Raw genomic sequence first — 19243 nt, forward strand, 5'->3', positions numbered from 1 at the left:
ACTATCAGCCACTGAGTAATCAGAAAGATATTTTAACTGATGCTTAATTGGATGAGCTGAAAATGTGTTGCTGGAAAAGCGCAGCAGGTCAGGCAGCATCCCAGGAGCAGGAGAGTCGACGTTTCGGGCATGAGCCCTTCTTCAGGAAGCCCTTCTTCCTGAAGAAGGGCTCATGCCCGAAACGTTAATTCTCCTGCTCCTTGGATGCTGCCTGACTTGCTGCGCTTTTCCAGCAACACATTTTCAGCTCTGATCTCCAGCATTTGTAGTCCTCACTTTCTCCTATTTAATTGGATGAGCCAATTAAGAAGTTAATACCAGATTAGTTTCAAATTATTGGGGCAGTTGGATTTCTAATGTAATGCAGCACCAAAATCCTTGAAAATGTTTTTGCATCACACTTTCCATCACCACAAGCCTACCTTACAGAACATCCCAAAGGTTGAGTTGAACAGGGATTTCCCAGCCACCATGTCTATTTGAGAGTAGGGGATCGTATTCAGTCTGCATCACTATCAATTAAAATAAATGTGATTTGTAGTAAAGATGCGACTGCACTGCCAGAAATGGCAAAGTTATAATAGCGATGGGTTACTGAATAGTATTTTCTGATGAGCAACAGTGACAGCACTCACAATATATCACAGCATCAGAGCTGATAATCACTGCAACAAATTTTATACAAAATTGAAAGGCAGCATGTAAAAGAAATAAAATCAACACGTTGGCAAATAAGTAAATTGAGTGGGTGTGTTAATTGACAATGTGCCTTTTGTCTGGACTTGGTTGAAATTCTAACCTGCAACATATTAAATACCACAGAACAGCTGAATATTATGAAACAACAACAGAAATTGTTGGAGAATCTTTGCAGGTCTGGCAGCATCTGTGGACAGAATGCAGACTAACATTTTAGGTCTTTTGAGCCTACTTCAGAATGAGATTATGTTTGATTCTTTATCTTGGCAACTTTGACAACTGCAATGTGCTGCACAATGTTCAAAAGTGATAGAAAATTGATGCAATTACTAGCATGTTATTGGATTCTAACCAAACCTGTATCATCTATATAATTGATTGAAAAGTACCTAATCAATGGAAAACACAGGAAAACAGAATCCCTCACACAAGGTGATAAATTGTTTACGCACAAAATAACAGGCAGCTATTAACTAACTTCAAACGCCATTCCTTTAGTTCTGCACCAAACAATTAGGTTTCATTGTTCCATGTCACTGAGACATTTCAGGCTCCACTCAGGTCATCATTGTCGTTTGCTGTCAAGTAGTGGTTTCCAATCATCCCAGGAGTGCAATCGCCTTTTTGGGGGTCTCAGTTGTACATGCATATTGTGACAGGCTGAGAAAAGTACATGCTCCCATTTCGGACAAGGTTCCACACCTACAAAATATAATTGGCAATGTAAATGAGAGACATTATTTTGGAAATTACTTCGAACACAGATCAGATGATACAAAAAAATTGCATTATGAACTACTAAGATCCTCTGAGAATCAGAGTCAGAATTCATTGGCTAATGGAGTGGGGCATTTTTGTACATGAGCTTGATCCTCCACATTGCATTAAAAAACCCAGCCCACTAATAAATGAAGACGTGTGGAGTTCTACAATTGCAGAAGTGCACTAATTTAGAGTTCCACTCTAAAAGTGAACTGGTTGTGTCTTGGGTGGCCACTGGATGGAATTACCAAAAAGATGTACCATCCAGCAATCATTGATTTTTAGTGGAAGTCTTTCTCCCCACCTTCTTTTTTATTTTTCCTTATTGCACACTCGCCTATTCAGCCCCTCATCCCCAACTGGGAGAATTACTATCCGGCAACCAATGAGCATGGGTCTGAGCCCTTCTTATGTGTACAGCAGGTTCTACTCACTAGTAACCTTCATGACAATGTGCATAAGAAGTGTGAATGTTCTGGTCCATTTATTTAAACCGTTTTTCACTGTTTCTGTTTTGAATAGTTAAATATCACATTATTCCTCTTCAGTTTAGAAGTGATTTGGAAATAAGTAATAAACCTGTTAATCCTGTTGGGTATGTTGTGCTTCATATTATCTTCCTTCTGAAGTGATTTCAGACATATTCCTACCATCCATGTAGCATGTTTCCTAATCAACTTTTTGCAAGGTTATTACACACCTATAGAGCAGGGCCAAAGGTAGGGCCATAAGAATCCCCTTGTAAAGTGATCATGGCTGTAAATTTGTAACAATAGCCCTTCTGAGAATTAAACTCAAGATCTCCAGTATGGGTATTTTAACCTGCTAAATCACAGTGCTACCAGCAAAAACAAATATACTGATAAGCCTGCTCAGAAATGTTATGACACACCTCTGGAACTGATCGGACTTGAACCCAGGCCTCAGAGATAGGAACACTACCACTGAAACATAAAAGCTCCTGTCATATGATATATCCAAATATTAAATGTTTATGGATATTGTTTTGATTGTAACAAATACAGAATTCCCTTTTAATGTTGTTTTTTTATTTAGAGAACCAGGAACAAATATTGACACTAAAGTGAACAGTAGCTTTATTTGTTGAATCTTTGGACTGGTTGGAATTGCTTTAAGGTTTCCATTTCAAAATATACGTATATTTTTGTCTATTTTTGACATTCAATGGCATTTTAATCTAAGCAAACACTTCAATTGAAAATGTGTTGATCACTTATTTTACCTGATATATCTGGTTTGTCATCGATCAGCAAATTGCCTGATACCAATGTTTTGTCCCGAGTTAGTACCATTAGCTCCAGGAAATCTTTACCCAAGTGTTTCTCTACCCATGCATACTGTGAACAGAGTGAAAATGATGTCCAAATAATGTTACAGTAATATTAGAAAGATGAACAGAGTTGCTAATTTTCCTTTCTTTGCAGTATTACCTTCTTTGTTATTTGCAGTTGTCAGTGTGTACATCACAGAAATAGACCATTTATGTTCACATGAACCTCTTCCCATCTTTCTTCATCAAGACTCTATAATGTATCCTTCTATTCCTTCCGTTTCACGTATTTGTCTAGCTTCTCCTTAAATACATCTATGCAATTCACCTCAAAAGCTCTGTGTGTACAGTTCCACAGTCTAACCACTATCTGGACTAAGTAATTCCATTTAAATTCCCTCATGGATTTATTAGTGACTATCTTAACACGGATGGCTCCTGGGTCCTGTGTCTTCTTTAGTCTAACCCCAGGTCACCCCTCAGTCTTCAATTTTCTGGAGAAGAGTCTCAATTTGTAATCTTTCCTATATTATATAATTGTTGCTTTAATACAAAGCAAATATGTTTTTGAGCCTCTTCTGCTGTCTCTATGTCCTTTTTATATTAGAGATGAAAACTGTACAGTGGTCCAAGCATGTTATAACTTCAAGATGATTTCTCTTTTTTAGTTATATCCCATTGGATACGAACCTCAGTGCTTTGTTTGCTTCCTTGTAACCTTGTTAATTTACATTGCTATTTTTAGCGCTTTGCAATATCTACATCCTACAAATCTCTTTGCTCCTGTATGCCAGTTAGATTGCTTTCCAAGGATTATGAGGCCATTTTTTTTCAGATAGCTATCAATGGCAAACATTTTATCTGCATCCAGTGTAGCAAAATTGCAAATCCAATGTTCATAAATCTGCTGAGTTATTATTAGTTTGTTTTTAGTCACAGTTTGGATTGTCATTAAGGATAGTAATTTACTTCAAACGGCGAGATAGTTTTATCCAGTGTACTTGGGGTTACGCATAATGACTTTCCATTTTAGAGATCACTATAGCAGCTGGTTACTCATGCGAGATAAAAGTTCAAATTTTGGAGTAAACATTATAAATCTTAATAAATGTCAGCCATTGTTTTGGTCAATATTACAACATAACTTACTTTTTCATAAGGGCAGTATTTATACTTCTTTATTGGACTGGTGCAAATAAACACGTCAGTGCTATGGAAAAGAAGCAGAAATAATATCAGTACAGAAATCTTGTTAGGTTAAACAAGAATATGAATACTTTTGCAGTTCAGACTCACTCTTTCATATTGGCCATCTCTTTCACAGCCTCCACTGCACCAGGAATAGGTTCAAGTTCAATGAAAAAATTCTTTGACTCCCATATACTTTTTGCTTTCTCCTATATGTGTTTTAAAGAAATGCATGAATGTTATATTCAAAAGAAAGTATATTAAATAGTTTTCATTTACAGATATGTTGTTCTCAAATAATTTTCTTTCTTATGTTAGCAGTTAAGTGACTTAATTGATTTTAAAGTACAATCAGATACAAGACAAAAATATCAGGTGGCACTGGAAGTGATCCACAGTTAAAGCAAAAATAGACCATTTTCTATCCAGGGTTGATATGATTCCTACTTCTTGTTGAAAGTATGTGTTATAAATTGAATACTTGAATCCTACAGCTACTGTCTAGGTGTCAAAGGCGATGTCCATTTAGATGAAGGGTGAATTATGCAAATGTATTTAAAAAAAAACACAAGAAAAAGTTTGCATGTCAAGAAATCATAAATATGTGATGCGCCTGATATCTGCTTAACACAGTTGGTCACCTGTTTGGTGCTGAACCAGAAGGTTATTGGTTCAAGGCCCATTCCAAAAGATGGGTGTGTAATCTGGACTTGAAAGTTAGCATAGGGAGAGTGTTGTATTCATTGGAGCTGTATGAGTTATGAAACTCAGTCTCTACTTAAGTGTTCAAATAGATGTTGAGTATTCCAAGAAACTATCAGAGGACAGAGAATTTTCTTGGCATCTTGGCAAACAATGCTCTCTCAACCATGATCGCCAGTGTTCACCTTCCTGTGCATGGGATCTTTCTGTATGCAAGTCAGCTACTGTATCTCTTTACATAATTGTAATCAGTGTGCTATTTCATTTGCTTAGAGATGATTGTGAGAAATATGATTCACGTAAGTCTTTGTTTCTTCAGCCCCATGAGGTTTTTTAGAAGGTAGGAGTGGTTGTGTCAAATTTTCTTACAACTCCGGCTGCTGAATTATCACGAATTCACTGGGCAAACAAAACCTGCGTCCCTCATAGTACAATATACTATCTGACTATTGCCAGTTAAATTCTTTGCTCAAGTCCCCGAACCAGGGCTTGGATATCCACATTTCTGACAGAGACAGCTCTAGCACTGAAGGAAGGCCACATTTAAAATTTATTAGACAAACTTCAAAGCGTTATTGCAGTTGTGTGTACATTAACTGAATATGAACTAGGCTTTAGGGGAGGCAATTAAAGGTTTGGCTTGAACATAATGGAAAACTTTCTTGGCTTCATAGAACTCACTGCTCAGTTTGACCCATTTCTTGCCAACAACATAAGTCGTTATTGAAACAATGGATTTGGGAAGCTTTCAAAATCATCTAAAACAAAATGTGAGGAAATCACCCAGACAACGGCTCAAAACGTAAGACAATTTATTTTGGATAACTTGAGAAAAACAGGATATTTAAGTTTGTTTGTTAACTCTACACCAGATCTTTCACAAATCAATCCAATTAACTGTTACTGTAAGATGTCTGTCTTCTGATGATAGCTTCCCCATTGAACACTCTCTTAATTTTCCTTGAATTAGAAAAGCATAGTGGAGGAATTATGGCCAAAAAGGTGCACGATTATCTAGGCCATGACTGCAAGGTTGACTTCACTAAGTGCTGAGGGCAATCAGATGATGATGCACATCACATATCTCCTCTACAAGACATCCTAGAACTTTGTTGGCTACAGTTGATCGCTGCCTACTTGCAGTAAATTTTTCTGCAGTTGTGCAACAAATGTACACATTCTTTCTTGTCTTTACAGAACACTGGACATACACACTTCATTTCTGTGTCCTGATTCCACTGTACCAAAACATTTCTCTGAAACTAGGTGGGAAAGACATGCAAAAGTTACTACAAAGTTAAAAATCACACAACACCAGGCTATAGTCCAACAGGTTTATTTGGAAGTGCAAGCTTTCAGAGTGCTGCTCCTTCATCAGGTAGTTAATGGGGCAGGATCATAGGACACAGGAATTGTAGTAAAAGATTAAAGTGTCATACAACTGATGCGATGTATTGAACAAACCTAATTTGCTATTAAGTATTTAGTCACTTAAAATGGGTTGCAGGTTTTGATTCATTAATATGTAAATCCCAGAACTTCTTTCACGTCACAGTCCTGAGATAACTTAAGGTATTATTAAAAAAAAGTGATATCGCTGCTCAAATATACCTAATGAAGATATGAGGTTAGAGTCTGTATTCCAAACTTGAATTAAACTGGTTGTATTTCCACAGTATGATTTGGAGATGCCGGTGTTGGACTGGGGTGTACAAAATTAAAAATCACACAACACCGGGTTATATTCCAACAGATTTATTTAGAAGCACTAGCTTTCAGAGCGCTGCTCCTTCATCAAGTGGTTGTGGCAGTGCTCCGAAAGCTAGTGCTTCCAAATAAACCTGTTGAACTATAACTTGGTGTTATGTGATTTTTAATTTCCAAAGTAGGAATTTATAAAATGTCACATTGACTGACTGCCAACAGACTGTGTGCTAAACAAAAGACTACTACAGCCCTAGCTGAGAGTTTTGGTTCAATTCTTGATGGTCTTACTCATCTTTATACTGACAGCATTGAAAAAATAAAAGGAGAGAAGGGGGAATTCTGCAGGAGAAACTTTGGAACTGTTTGTTCGATCAGCTCCATAAATCCACCAAGCTTCTACAGGATGCACTGACAGCCTTTAGTACATGTGTAGCACTTGACATGTCACTCATTTCCAGAAGAAACCTGAACTATTTTGATGGAATTGAACTCAGAACAAAAGAAAAACTGCTTGATGTAAATTACAAGTCTGTGAATGAAAGGAAAAGAAATAGAAAAGAAGTCAACGATGGCGATGTGGTTAATACTGAAGAAATGCTTTCTCCTCCAACAGACAAGTTTCAAGTGAAATCCTTGATTTCTATGATGGATGTACTTCAAACTGACATGAAAGAAAGAGTAACCATGTACAAGAATGTTACAATTTTGTGTTTTTGGTTGATTTAGATGTCTTCAAAAAAGAAATGTATGAAGCTTCTGATGAAAGACAATCCTGATGATGGTGACATTAACCTCACTATACAAAATAAAGCACTTCCAAGCATAGAAAATGATAAGCTTCATACATTATTATTGTGGATATCATCAGTGACCTTGCTGTCCAATAATCACAATAGAAAATGTTTTAAATTTGATGCAGGTCATATTGCTGTTCCTATTTCGTAGGCGCTGATCTAAGTAATTGGTCTTGTCTCTGTGAAGATGAGAGTTTTCAACGTTGAAAACTAAGAAGGCTGTGATTTGCAGAAGTGCCATCTATAGATATACTTGCAAAGGGAAAGCCAATGTGACTGGTTAGTGATGGAGAGAAACAGCTTGTCTCAAAGATAGCACTGCTTGAAATGTGCATTTAGACATGTTCTTTCTTCAGATTTTTAAATGAAAAATAAGTTAATTTTACTCCATGTCATCCTGCTCATCACCGAAAAAATAAGAAGCTGGTTCCCAGTGCCTGCATTTATCAGCCATCAGTTCCCATCAAGAAGAAACTGCCTCTTGATACTGTAAAGTTAAAACATTAAATTGTACTATCTCTTGGGATATTAATGTAATGTTAAAGGATTAAACTGTATTGTCTTTCTCCAAGAAGCTGAACATTCTGGAAGTGGGTGGTGGTTACATTCTGGTTTCACAGACAGCATGCAGGAATGTGGATGACTATCCATTGTAATCCACACTTCACTTGGACAGCCATTTACTACTATTCTACTGCTATAATCAAATTAAACTCTCATTCAGTCCCTTCCATTCAGAAGTATTTTCATAGGCATCCACCAGCCAATCAAATTTGTTTGCAGCAGGGCCGCCCTGAAACATATTAATCCTACACTGTCTTGGGGAATCACAGAGTCAGGAAATCATTTGCATAACGATTCCCCAGGATTCAGGCATTTACATTTTCATTATCTCTGAGGAAGAACTTCGTCCTATCATTGTACCTGGGGTAACATGTGGTTATTGTGGGGGGGGGGTTGACCAGAGTATCTGAGAGCATTACCAACTGACCTGTATAAAGGGGATATGTTACCTTTGTTCAGGCCTTCTTTTCACTCGACTTTGCACACCTGTGAAGAGGGTCAAAGAAGGTCACTTAGCTTGGACAGGCTTTAATAAAGTTGAACTGTTTGCAGAGGTTGGTGTGCGTGAATTGCATCCCATGTGTGAAACCTCGGGAAAAGAACCTAACATATGGTGGCAGAAGTGGGATTCCAACATACACGTAGCTTCCAAGTGAACTGAATAAGTGATTGTCTGAGTGTTGTTTGCATGACATGGGTGATCCACCTTGATCTCGCTCTATAAACTTAACACACAGTCAACCGCTCATCTCCTGGGACTCGGGCGATGGAATCTTTGAGGTAACTCGCACACTTGCACACCAACGAGTCACTCTGCAGGAAGCTGAGAGGTTAGGGTCCCCTGAAGCTAGGAGATTAGAGTCACTTAAAGACTTTGTCTATTTATCCTATCCATGCCCCTCATAACTTTATAAACCTCTATAAGGTCATCCCTCAGCCTCCGATGCTCCAGAAAAAACAGCCCTAACCTATTCAACCTCTCCCTAGAGCTCAAATCATCCAACCTTGGCAACATCCTTGTAAATTTTTTCTGAACCCTTTCAAGTTTCACAATATCTTTCCGTTAGGAAGGAGACCAGAATTGCACACAATATCCCAACAGTGGCCTAACCAATGTCCTGTACAGCCGCAACATGACCCCCCAACTTTGTACTCAATACTCTGACCAATAAAGGAGAGCATAACAAACGCCGCCTTCACTATCCTTTCTAACTGCGACTCTACTTTCAAGGAGCCATGAGCCTGCACTCCAAGGTCTCTTTGTTCAGAAACACTCGCTAGGACCTTACCATTAAGTGTATAAGTCTTGCTGAGATTTGCTTTCCCAAAATGCAGCACCTCACATTTATCTAAATTAAACTCCATCTGTCACTTCTCAGCCCATTTTCCCATCTGATCAAGATCCCATTGTAATCTGAGGTAATTCTCTTCGCTGTCCACAACATCTCCAATTTTGGTGTCATCTGCGAACTTACTAACTGTACCTCTTATGCTCGCATCCAAATCATTTATATCAATGATGAAAAGTAGTGGACCCAGCACCAATCCTTGTGGTACTCTACCGGTCACAGGCCTCCAGTCTGAAAAACAACCCTCCACCACCACCCTCTGTCTTCTACGTTTAAGATAGTTCTGTAACCAAATGGCCAGTTCTCCTTGTACTACAGAAAGAGAAATTATCAAGATATAATACTAACATGGGTCAAATGTTAGATACGTCCTTTGTATCGAACCCCTTTGTATCGATTAAGCTGGGATAATCCCCAGAACGGGCAATGGTTCAGGCATCTCTCAGGATGTTTAAAAAAGAAATTGGGCAATAAAACCTGCCCACTAGGGGGGACATGGTACATAGGGAAATATTTAAAGGCCAAAGAGGCAATCTGGAAGCACAGTGTGGGCACTCAGTGGAAAACATTAATACCACATGGCAAAAAGCGACTGGAATTGAAAAACAAATCTAAGCAGAGCAGCTGGGAGAATAGCGTGCGCCAGAGAGGGATTAGATTATGTGATAACAGGGGAATCCCTCAGCCTTGGTAGTGTTGAAGAGTCAGTGCGAGGACTATGATCTAAATGAGATAAACCAGGGAAAGCTAAGAGGCAATAGGCAGACCAACAAACCAGGATTAAAGTGCGAAACGCAGCTATCAGCCGAGCTCAAAATGGAGGCACCTCTGGACATGTCTGGTCTGCTGATGTTGTTCCAAACTGATGACACTGATGAGCAGCATGAGGATTGGTAAATTCCGGCTAGTGCCCTGCCCCTCCCCACCCCTCATGTAGACCGCTATACCCTGCTCAGCGAGGATTCCTGACCTCCTCAGGTACCCCTATGCACGATATACAGTATGTCTAAAAGCCAACCTCCTCCTCAAGCAATTAGCCATTATCAAATGTGCTAACCATGTCATGGACAATACAGATGTCAGCCAATGGCAATGCCAGAGCTAACCGAGCCGCCAAAAATGCGGCAAGGGCATGTAATTCAATTGTGTCCACTAATAACCGGCAGGCACCTAACTAAAAACCTGCCACAAACACAAAAGGCATTCCAGACATTGTCACAATGCAGCATTTACAGAGGGATGCCACTGATTCAGAAAAGCAGATATGGAAGACGCATGGGTGCTTGCACTCTGTGTCAAGAGGCCTCTGGATCACTCCAGTTGGTCAAGTATGTATACCTGATACCATGTTACCAATGATCATTGACTGCCTTCATACTGATACACACCTTGGCAAGGGGGGAATGAGTAGTATGATGTTGCGGACCTGGTGGCATCCCCGACTGGCCAAGGTAGTTCAAAAGTGCGCCAGATCATGTTCGATATGTCAGCAAAATAATGCAGGTCAAGGGGGTGCGGTGTGTAACACGAAAAATGCCAGCAGGTCCATTTGAATGTATTCAGCTTGATTTTACTGAACTACTGCATGTATATTGTTATATGTATTGCCTTGTTATTATTGATGTATTTAATAGATGGATTGAGGCTTTTCCCACTACTAATAACACAGCCTCAACGGTGGTAAAATTACTCCTAACAGAGATCATACCGAGGTTTGGGGTGCCCCGACAGCTTAGTTCAGAATGACCCCCACTTTGTTGGGAAAGTTAACGCAGAGATGTGTGAAGCGCTGCATGTCCAGCAGCACTTCCAATACACCTACCACCTCCAGGCATCAGGCATAGTGGAGAGGGCAACCGGGACCTTTAAAACCAAATTGGCTAAGCTGACATGTGAAACAGGCCTGAACAAGTTGAAGGTCTTGCCTTTGGCCCCGTATCACATGAGGATTACCCCACACTGGACCACTGGGCTGTCGGCAGCTGAGATAATCTACAGCTGATTCAGTAGGACCCTTTGTAATGCAGACACAAACCCACCCACTCACAAAGACTTAAATATTATGGGAGAGGAAATGCAGGCATACTTTTGGCAGTAATCTCGTATCTACAGTTCCTTCACTCACAGGTCAGGAACACCTTTGGATCACCACCACAAGCAGTGAACCAGGACCAAATGAGGTGACAACCCAGCTTGCAGACAGGATAGCTTGCGCTGACCAAACACTGGGACTACCCCAAGCTCAGACACAGGTGGAAAGGACTGTACCAGGTGCTCCTATCATAGTCGATGGCAGTCAAAGTCCAAAGATCCATTTCAGGATTCATGGGTCCATTTAAGTGACTAGGAGAAAGTGAGGACTGCAGATGCTGGAAATCAGAGCTGAAAATGTGTTGCTGGAAAAGCGCAGCAGGTCAGGCGGCCTCCAAGGAGCAGGAGAATCGACATTTCAGGCATGAGCCCTTCTTCAGGAAGGGCTTCCTGAAGAAGGGCTCATGCCCGAAACGTCGATTCTCCTGCTCCTTGGATGCTGCCTGACCCGCTGCGCTTTTCCAGCAACGCATTTTCAGCTCCATTTAAGTGACTGTAAATGATGGTCGCCTCAAGCAGCCTGACAACAGTACTCACAGTCTACAGCACCATAGCTGCCGTCACAGTATTTGGCCTGGAGGACAGTTTGTTTTATAAGATTCATATGCTTTTGCATGGTAACTGGACTGTATGTTACCCACTCTCCCAGTCAGTAGTTGTGTTATTTGATGCCATTCCCAGGTGAGCCCCCCCAAAACCTATACACAGGTAGATACCTCAGATGCTCCCTGTGTAGGCCAGAGCAGGAGGCTTAGAAGGATGGCTACAGGTCACTGCATAGAGCTGATAAATTCAGTTAAGACTCAGTCTCCTAACTACACGGGAGCCCAGGGAAGAGAAGGTACTGCTTCCCACGACCCCACAAGCTATCTGTTTTGCTTCTCTGGACGGGGGTGGGGTTGTGCCTATGCCTTGACCCCGATGAATTCTCTTGTGTTCAGAAACAATGTACCCGCTGGCATTGCCAGGTCAGCCATGGAATATTCACCTGCCCCTGTGACAGGCAAAGGTGCTTAAATATTACTGCAGGATGGCAGTTAATGTGTGGGCATTGCAATGGGACCTATGTCAGCCTCGGCCTTTGATCTTACCCTTTTTCTGATTACCTGCTGATCGGATCAGGGGAAACTCCAGCCTGGACAGGAGCTGGCAGTACATACAATTCGCGGCTGACAGCCACAAAGCAATTAAGTGCTACCGGGCCAAAAGAGGGTTTGTGTTCCTTCTCAATGGGACCGGCACCGAATGGAATCGTCAACCCCGATTCTCCCCATCCTATTCACTATAAGACAGCAGGACCACTAACTGAGCCGTGTCCACAGAAGGCTCCATCCACTGCAGGACAGTAGCCCGAGCGATTAGTGGAAGATTGAGTGCAGATTGGAGGGACCCAGTAACTCTGGGATCCTCCCTGGGCTACAGGTTCCTGGGGGTGCTGTCCCTCGGAGGATCGGCAGGGACGATCATGCCAAAGACCAGAAATTACCTCATTAGTAGTTTGACCATTCTCGGAAATAGTACCGTAAGAGGACTAAATGCAGTTAGTTGCGAATTGGCAGAACAAAGGGTCTACACACAACAGACCAATAAGCTGTTGACTATTTATTGGTCCAACAAGGAAGGGTCTGTACAATTGTGGGAAATAAATGCATTACCCACGTTACAGATGAATCATACAATATAATACACGCGATTCAGTCCATTCAGCACCAGTTTGATGATTTCAGACAGGGCCCTTGGGATGTAGAAGACAGGCTCAGGTGGCTGTTCGGGGGATCCTGGAGATCCTATTTACTTCACGTGCTAGTAATTTTTGCTGTCCTACTCATTGCATGTTGCATCTGAATGACATGCTTAAACTCTGGCTGCGGGATCTTTATGAATAAGCTGCTAAGGCCCTTCTCAGCTGCTATCTAGGGGACTTATCATGAAATGATAAAAGGGTGGAAGGTAATGTTAAAAGATTAAATTGCACTATCTCTCTGGACATTAATGTAATGTTAAAGGATTAAACTGTACTGTCTTTCTCCAAGCAGCTGAACATTCTGGAAGTGGGTGGGGTGACATTCTGTCTCACAGACAGCCTGCAGGAATGTGGATGACTATTGATCCACACTTCATTTGGGCAGCCATTTACTACTATTTTAATGCAAATATCAAATTAAACTCTCATCCAATCCCTTCCATTCAGAAATGCTTTCATAGCCATCCACCAATCAATCAGATTCGTTTGCGTGATCATGCCCCGATACTGAACTATGTCACACCTACATTGTTCTGGGTAGTGGAGCCAGAACTCATTTGTAGGGCTGCCCAAAGCTAGGATATATCACCCCTGCATTATTTTGGGGAATCACGCAGTCAGGAAATCATTTGCATAATGATTCCCCAGGATTAGGGCATTTACATTTACATTATCTCTGAGGATGACCTCATCCTACCATTGTACCTGGGGTAACATGTGGTTATGGGGGTGGGGGGGAGGGTGCGGGGGGCAGGGATAGTGACCGGAGTACCTGTGAGCATTACCAACTGACCTGTATAAAGGGGATGCGTTTCCTTTGTTCTGGCCTTCTTTTTACTCAACTTTGCATGCCTGCAAAGAGTATCACAGGGGGTCACCTAGCTTGTAAGGCTGTAATAAACTTTAACTGTTTGCAGAAGTTGGTGTGTATGAATTGCATTTCGTGTGTGAAACCTCAGGAAAAGAACCTAAAAATACCAGCTTTATTCCCCCACCTTTCTCAGTTCAGGCCTCTCCTCCCTTTCATTCCTGGTGCAAGCATATGCCTATTCCCAATCCTGGTGTTGGCCTTTGTCCCTGATCCTGCCAGGGAGGGCTGATCCCAGTGTCTGTTTCGCTTTTGACTGAGCCTCCCCAGTCCCTCAGTAGCACACTGTGTCTGGGTTGGTAAGTCAGTTGGCAGAATGGCTGTTTTGCAATGCAGAGTAATGCCAACTGCACAGTCTCAATTCCAGTACCAGTTGAAGTCACCATGAAGGACTCACTTTCACAACTTGGCTGCTTATTTGGGGCATGGTGACAGTCAGGTTAAACTCAGAACTAATTCTCTCTAATAGCGATTTTTAATTCACAGCTTGTTAAATGTGGTGGCATCAGTGGCTAATGTACTTTCTGTTGTGTTTTGCAGCCACGTGATATCTTAGGCCTTGAATGCATGGGGCCATTTTGGCATTATAAATAATCTTCGAGTAAAAAGTGAGGGCTTCAGATGCTGGAGATCAGAGGAATCCTGATGAAGGGCTCTGGCCCGAAACGTCGAATTTCCTGTTCCTTGGATGCTGCCTGACCTGCTGTGCTTTAACCAGCAACACATTTTCAGTATTATAAATAATCTCTCCTGATTAAAAAATCTAAAAATTTTTGTTTGTTAAGTTTTTTTACATTGCAAGTAGACATCTAACAAGATATGTTTCAGTTAATTAGTTTTTTTGCTGTGCTTTAACCTATACAAATATAAAGCTTTAACATTTCTATTTTCATTGTCATAGAGATGTACAGCATGGAAACAGAGCCTTCGGTCCAACCCAATCTAGTCCCACCTGCCTGCACCCGGCCCATATCCCTCCAAACCCTTCCTTATTCATATACCCATCCAAATGCCTTTTAAATGTTGCAACTGTACCAGCCTCCACCACTTTCTCTGGCAGCTCATTCTATACATGAACCACCCTCTGCGGAAAAAGTTGCCCCTTAGTTGGAAATGCAAAGGGTCCTCTTAAACTTGACATAGCGTAGGGCCTCCCACTGTCATAAACTGGCTGTGGGGTCATGATTGATGAAAAGTCATAAATCTGAAGCATGTGCATTTCTCTTTCCATTGATGGATGACCTGCTGAGTGTGTCCAGCCTTTTTGTTATTATATCACATTTCTGGCATTCATTGTTTTTATTTTAATCTGCCAATTACTAATGTTGGTTATACATTTTCTTACAAGAGATAGTGTGCATTGCAGCTGTAAAGCGTGGGAGCGAGATGTGGGAGTGACACTATTACTGCAATGTTACATGTACAAAACTAATATCAAACCGCTGCAGCAATCGCCTTTCCACTTACACAGAGTTCAGGCTGCAGTTCTCCATACTGTGTCGAAACCCAGAAACCTCTGCGATCTTGAAGCTCGATATAGGGATCTTCGGGATACGTTTCCCTGAACTTCTTCAAGAATCCACCTTCGAAATCAGCCAACACCCCGTCCATGTCGACCAGCACCCGCAGACTGGCTCCGGCACGGTGATGCCCTGCACAAACAGACTTGGTCACTGCGCCGAGCACTTTGTTCCCCGATCTCCGGAGATTTGCCAGTCGAGCCAGGAAGATCATGCTCAGGTACAGTGGGCAAAATGAAAAGCAATCCTCCCAAAGCGGAAATCGATTTTGTTTTTGCATTCAAACACACTATCACTGAGTCATATGCATTCAATGGAGGCAGCCGTCGGCAGATTCCTGCATTCCCATGGTTTGCAGCTAATTTACATCGGCGTTCTAATTATAAAGTGTTTACTTGCACAGTGACGGCTCACATTGGATTTGCATTTGAGTGCTCTACCGAGAGGTCAAAATACTTCAGTATTCTGCAATGATGAAAGTCACACCTTCCGGCGCTTACAAAACTGACAAGACCCTTCTCATATGAAGCAACTGTAAATGACCGCTCGTTTAATCTCCGGAAATTACGCCCTCTCCTCTTAAAGCTATAAAGGCACCCAAATTTGCAGGGTTCTTGTCCAAGCGAGGCAATGTCTGCAAATCGTCTGGAGGGACGATGTTTGGAATTTTCCCCAAGGAAAAGTTTCCAAGAGCGATGTCACAAACAAAATCATCAAGGCAAGGCAGCAATTTACAACCTGTCTTTTCATCGAAATGTTGTAGGAAAAATATTTACACTTCAAATAAAAAAAAAGCTTTCAGACTGCTAAACTACAGAGCGACAACTCGTAAACGTCAATAAAAAGGTCTCTGAATTTTTTAAAATTTATGACACTCTACATTCTTCAAAAAAAAATTCACAGATGTTGATGATAAGGGTAAAAGCAAATTACTGAGGATGCTGGAATCTGAAACCAAAAGAGAAAACGCTGGAAAATCTCAGCAGGTCAGGTAGCATCTGTAAAGGAGAGAAAAGAGCTGACGTTTCAAGTCTAACTGATCCTTCGACAAGAAGGAAATTAGGAAACCTAATGAGGTTTTACTACAGCCTGGTATTTGGATGGTCATCATTAGTGGTACTGGTGTGTTATGATTTTTATAAGAAGTTATAAAGTTTTAGAGACGTACAGCAGACCCTTCCATCCAACTTGTCTATGCCAACCAGATATCTTAAATAAATCTGGTCCCATTTGCCAGCATTTGGCGCATATCCCTCTAAATCATTCTTACTCATACACCTATCCAGATGCCTTTTAAATATTGTAATTGTACCAGCCTCCACCACTTCCTTTGGCAGCCAATGCCCTACAAGCACCAGCCTCGGCGTGAAAAAGTTGTCCCTTCGGTCACTTTTAAATCTTTCCCCCTCACCTAAAACCTATGCCATCCAGTTTCTTATCCATGGCCCTCATGATTTTATAAAACTTTACCAGGTCACCCCTCAGCCTCCAATGCTCCAGAGAAAATGGCCCCAGCTTTTTCAACCTCTCCCTATAGCTCAAATCCTCCAAACAAGGCAACATCCTTGAAAATCTTTTCTGAACCCTTTCAAGTTTCACAACAGTGATCATCTCAGCCCAGATCATCATTGCTGGAGTTGCTTAGGGTGGTGTCTAAGTACCGCCAATCTTCAATTGCTTCATCATTGGCCATTCCTCCATCAAAAGGTCAGATGTGGGATATTTGCTAATGATTGACATGGTGGTCCAGTAATTAGCATTGGTACCTCAGCACCAGGGACTGGAATTCAATCCCACTCTCAGGTGCCTATGTCTGCATGGGTTCCCTCTGGGCGCTCTGATTTTCTCCCACAGTCCAAACATATGCAGGTTAGGTGGACTGGCCATGCGAAATTGCCCTGCAGTATCTAGAGATGTGCAGACTAGGTGGATTAAGTCATGGGAAACGCAGGTTTACAGGGAATAAGGTTGGGAGGATGGTTCTAGGTAGGATGCTCTTTGGAGGGTAGGTGCAGACTCGACGGGCCAAATTCTGCACTGTATTGTTCAATATCATTTGTGACTCCTCAGATACAAAAGGAGTCTTTGTTTGTATGCAGCAGGAGCAGAACAATATTCAAACTTGTAGTGTTAACTGTAAATACTGTTCACGCCCCATTAGGGCCGGGCAATGACAATCTCCAACCAGCTTGAATCTGACAAAATTTGCTTTGACATCACATTATCATCGCTGAATCCCTCAGCTTCAAAATTATTAAGGCTTCCTTGAATAGTGCCAGCCAAACTCATGAACCCTACCAATCAGACTGACAAAGTTTGCAAACACAAAAAGAATATCATCTGCATAATCTCCAGTCTAAGCCACACACAGCACCTTATCTCCTTCACTATCACTGGATTAAAATCCTGGAACCTCTTCCCTAACAGCACTAATCCTACCTTCACTAAATAGACACCAGTGATTCAAAAGGCATCACAACTTACTAAAGGAAATTTAGGATGGATGAAAAATGTTAGCTTAGCCAGTGAATTCAGTCTATAAATGACCAAAAAAACCCCCTGAAATTCTCCAGCTACAGTGTATGAGATTTAAAATCTCTGAATCTATAGTCTGGGACTCTAAATTGTTAGTCCAGTACGTTAAAGTATGTTTACCAGTATGTTAAAGCAGCCTGTTCAAATTCTGCCAAAGCTATTGATCAATTCCAGAGAACAGCTCACTCACCATTGATTATCTTCCAGGACTTTGAACAAATGGTCATTTTTCATTTTTGTATCTAGACAGAGTCCTGCCATAAGTATTTGACTGTTGAGTATTTACAACTGATCTTGCCCTCTTGCATAATAAAGGAAATGTACTGTTTCTTAAAAGTTATGAAAGCATATCAAGCATTGAGAAAACTTAACATTCAGGTGAGGAGATGAAAATTTGGAAAAAAGAAGTGAGAAAATCATGCTATAGATTATAATACTTTCAATTACTTCTGCATTGTCATTACAATGTATTAAGTGTACATGAAGAAATGGTAGATTTTGGATGACAAACATTTCCAAATCATTGAGAAATGGAGTTACAGTTTCAATATTCATTTTGTTTCTAGCTACACAAATACAGCCTGATCTGCAGAGTATTTTCTGCACTCTCCTGTTTTTATTCTAGATTTTCAGCATTCACAATATTTTAATCTTGTATTGCTATGTTACAACAGTAATTATCATCAAATGTACTTCATTGATTGCAAAATATTTTGGAGTATCCTAAGGTCATAAAAGGCATCATGCAATGAAATTCTTTTTCTTCTTGAACTGTTCTTGACTCCATTTTTCACTCCACAGTTGCTGCCAAGACCTGCAGAGCACTTCGAGTATTTCCTGTTTTCATGTTCTTGTTTCAATTCCACATATCTGTAAAGTGTTAATTTGGCATAATTGTAATTTAAAAGGAAAATATTTTGATTGAATCTTTGGTAGGACTGTTTTAAACAAGGCATTTAAGTTCCTCCTTATATTCTTTCACAGAATATGTGCATCAGTAACACAGCTAGCATTTGTTATCCATCCCTAATTTCCCTTGAATGGAGTGGTTTGTTGGGCCACTTCAAAAGGACAGTTAAAAATCAAACACATTGCTATGGAGCTCAGAGACCATCTGAACTATAATTTAAGAAACTGTCCCATGTTTTGACTATGTGCCCTTTAAGGGATCCCTTTTGTTCCTTATTTCTTGGACAGCTTGTGGGAGACTGACTCCCAAGAGTCTCAATTGAACAGCACTTGGAACTGTTACTTGGGCAGGCAAAGGAACGATAGCGTTGTGACTCCAAAAGTTAACTTGTAAGCTTCAGTCGCTTTACAAATATTTATTGCCTGTTGTTGTTATGATCACAAGGAATCCAAACCTCTCCCCACCTCACCACCATCACACAGGTGAAGTGTCCCTTTTCTTATTCATAAAAAGAAACAA

General features: G+C 40.9%; 1 protein-coding gene across 1 annotated transcript; it reads right to left on the reverse strand.

Moving 5' to 3' along the window:
• Positions 1 to 234: 234 nt before the first annotated feature.
• On the reverse strand, positions 235 to 16020 carry LOC132825359 (5'(3')-deoxyribonucleotidase, mitochondrial-like). The gene is made up of 5 exons (XM_060840533.1): positions 15227 to 16020; positions 4049 to 4149; positions 3902 to 3962; positions 2705 to 2819; positions 235 to 1401 (listed from the first exon to the last, which is right to left on the reverse strand). Exons 1-5 carry the CDS (start codon positions 15557 to 15559, stop codon positions 1265 to 1267), a joined length of 747 nt encoding a protein of 248 aa, XP_060696516.1. The 5' UTR covers positions 15560 to 16020; the 3' UTR covers positions 235 to 1264.
• Between the last annotated feature and the right edge of the window lie 3223 nt (positions 16021 to 19243).

The sequence above is a fragment of the Hemiscyllium ocellatum genome, chromosome 20 (assembly GCF_020745735.1).
Source record: "Hemiscyllium ocellatum isolate sHemOce1 chromosome 20, sHemOce1.pat.X.cur, whole genome shotgun sequence".
NCBI lineage: Eukaryota > Metazoa > Chordata > Chondrichthyes > Orectolobiformes > Hemiscylliidae > Hemiscyllium > Hemiscyllium ocellatum.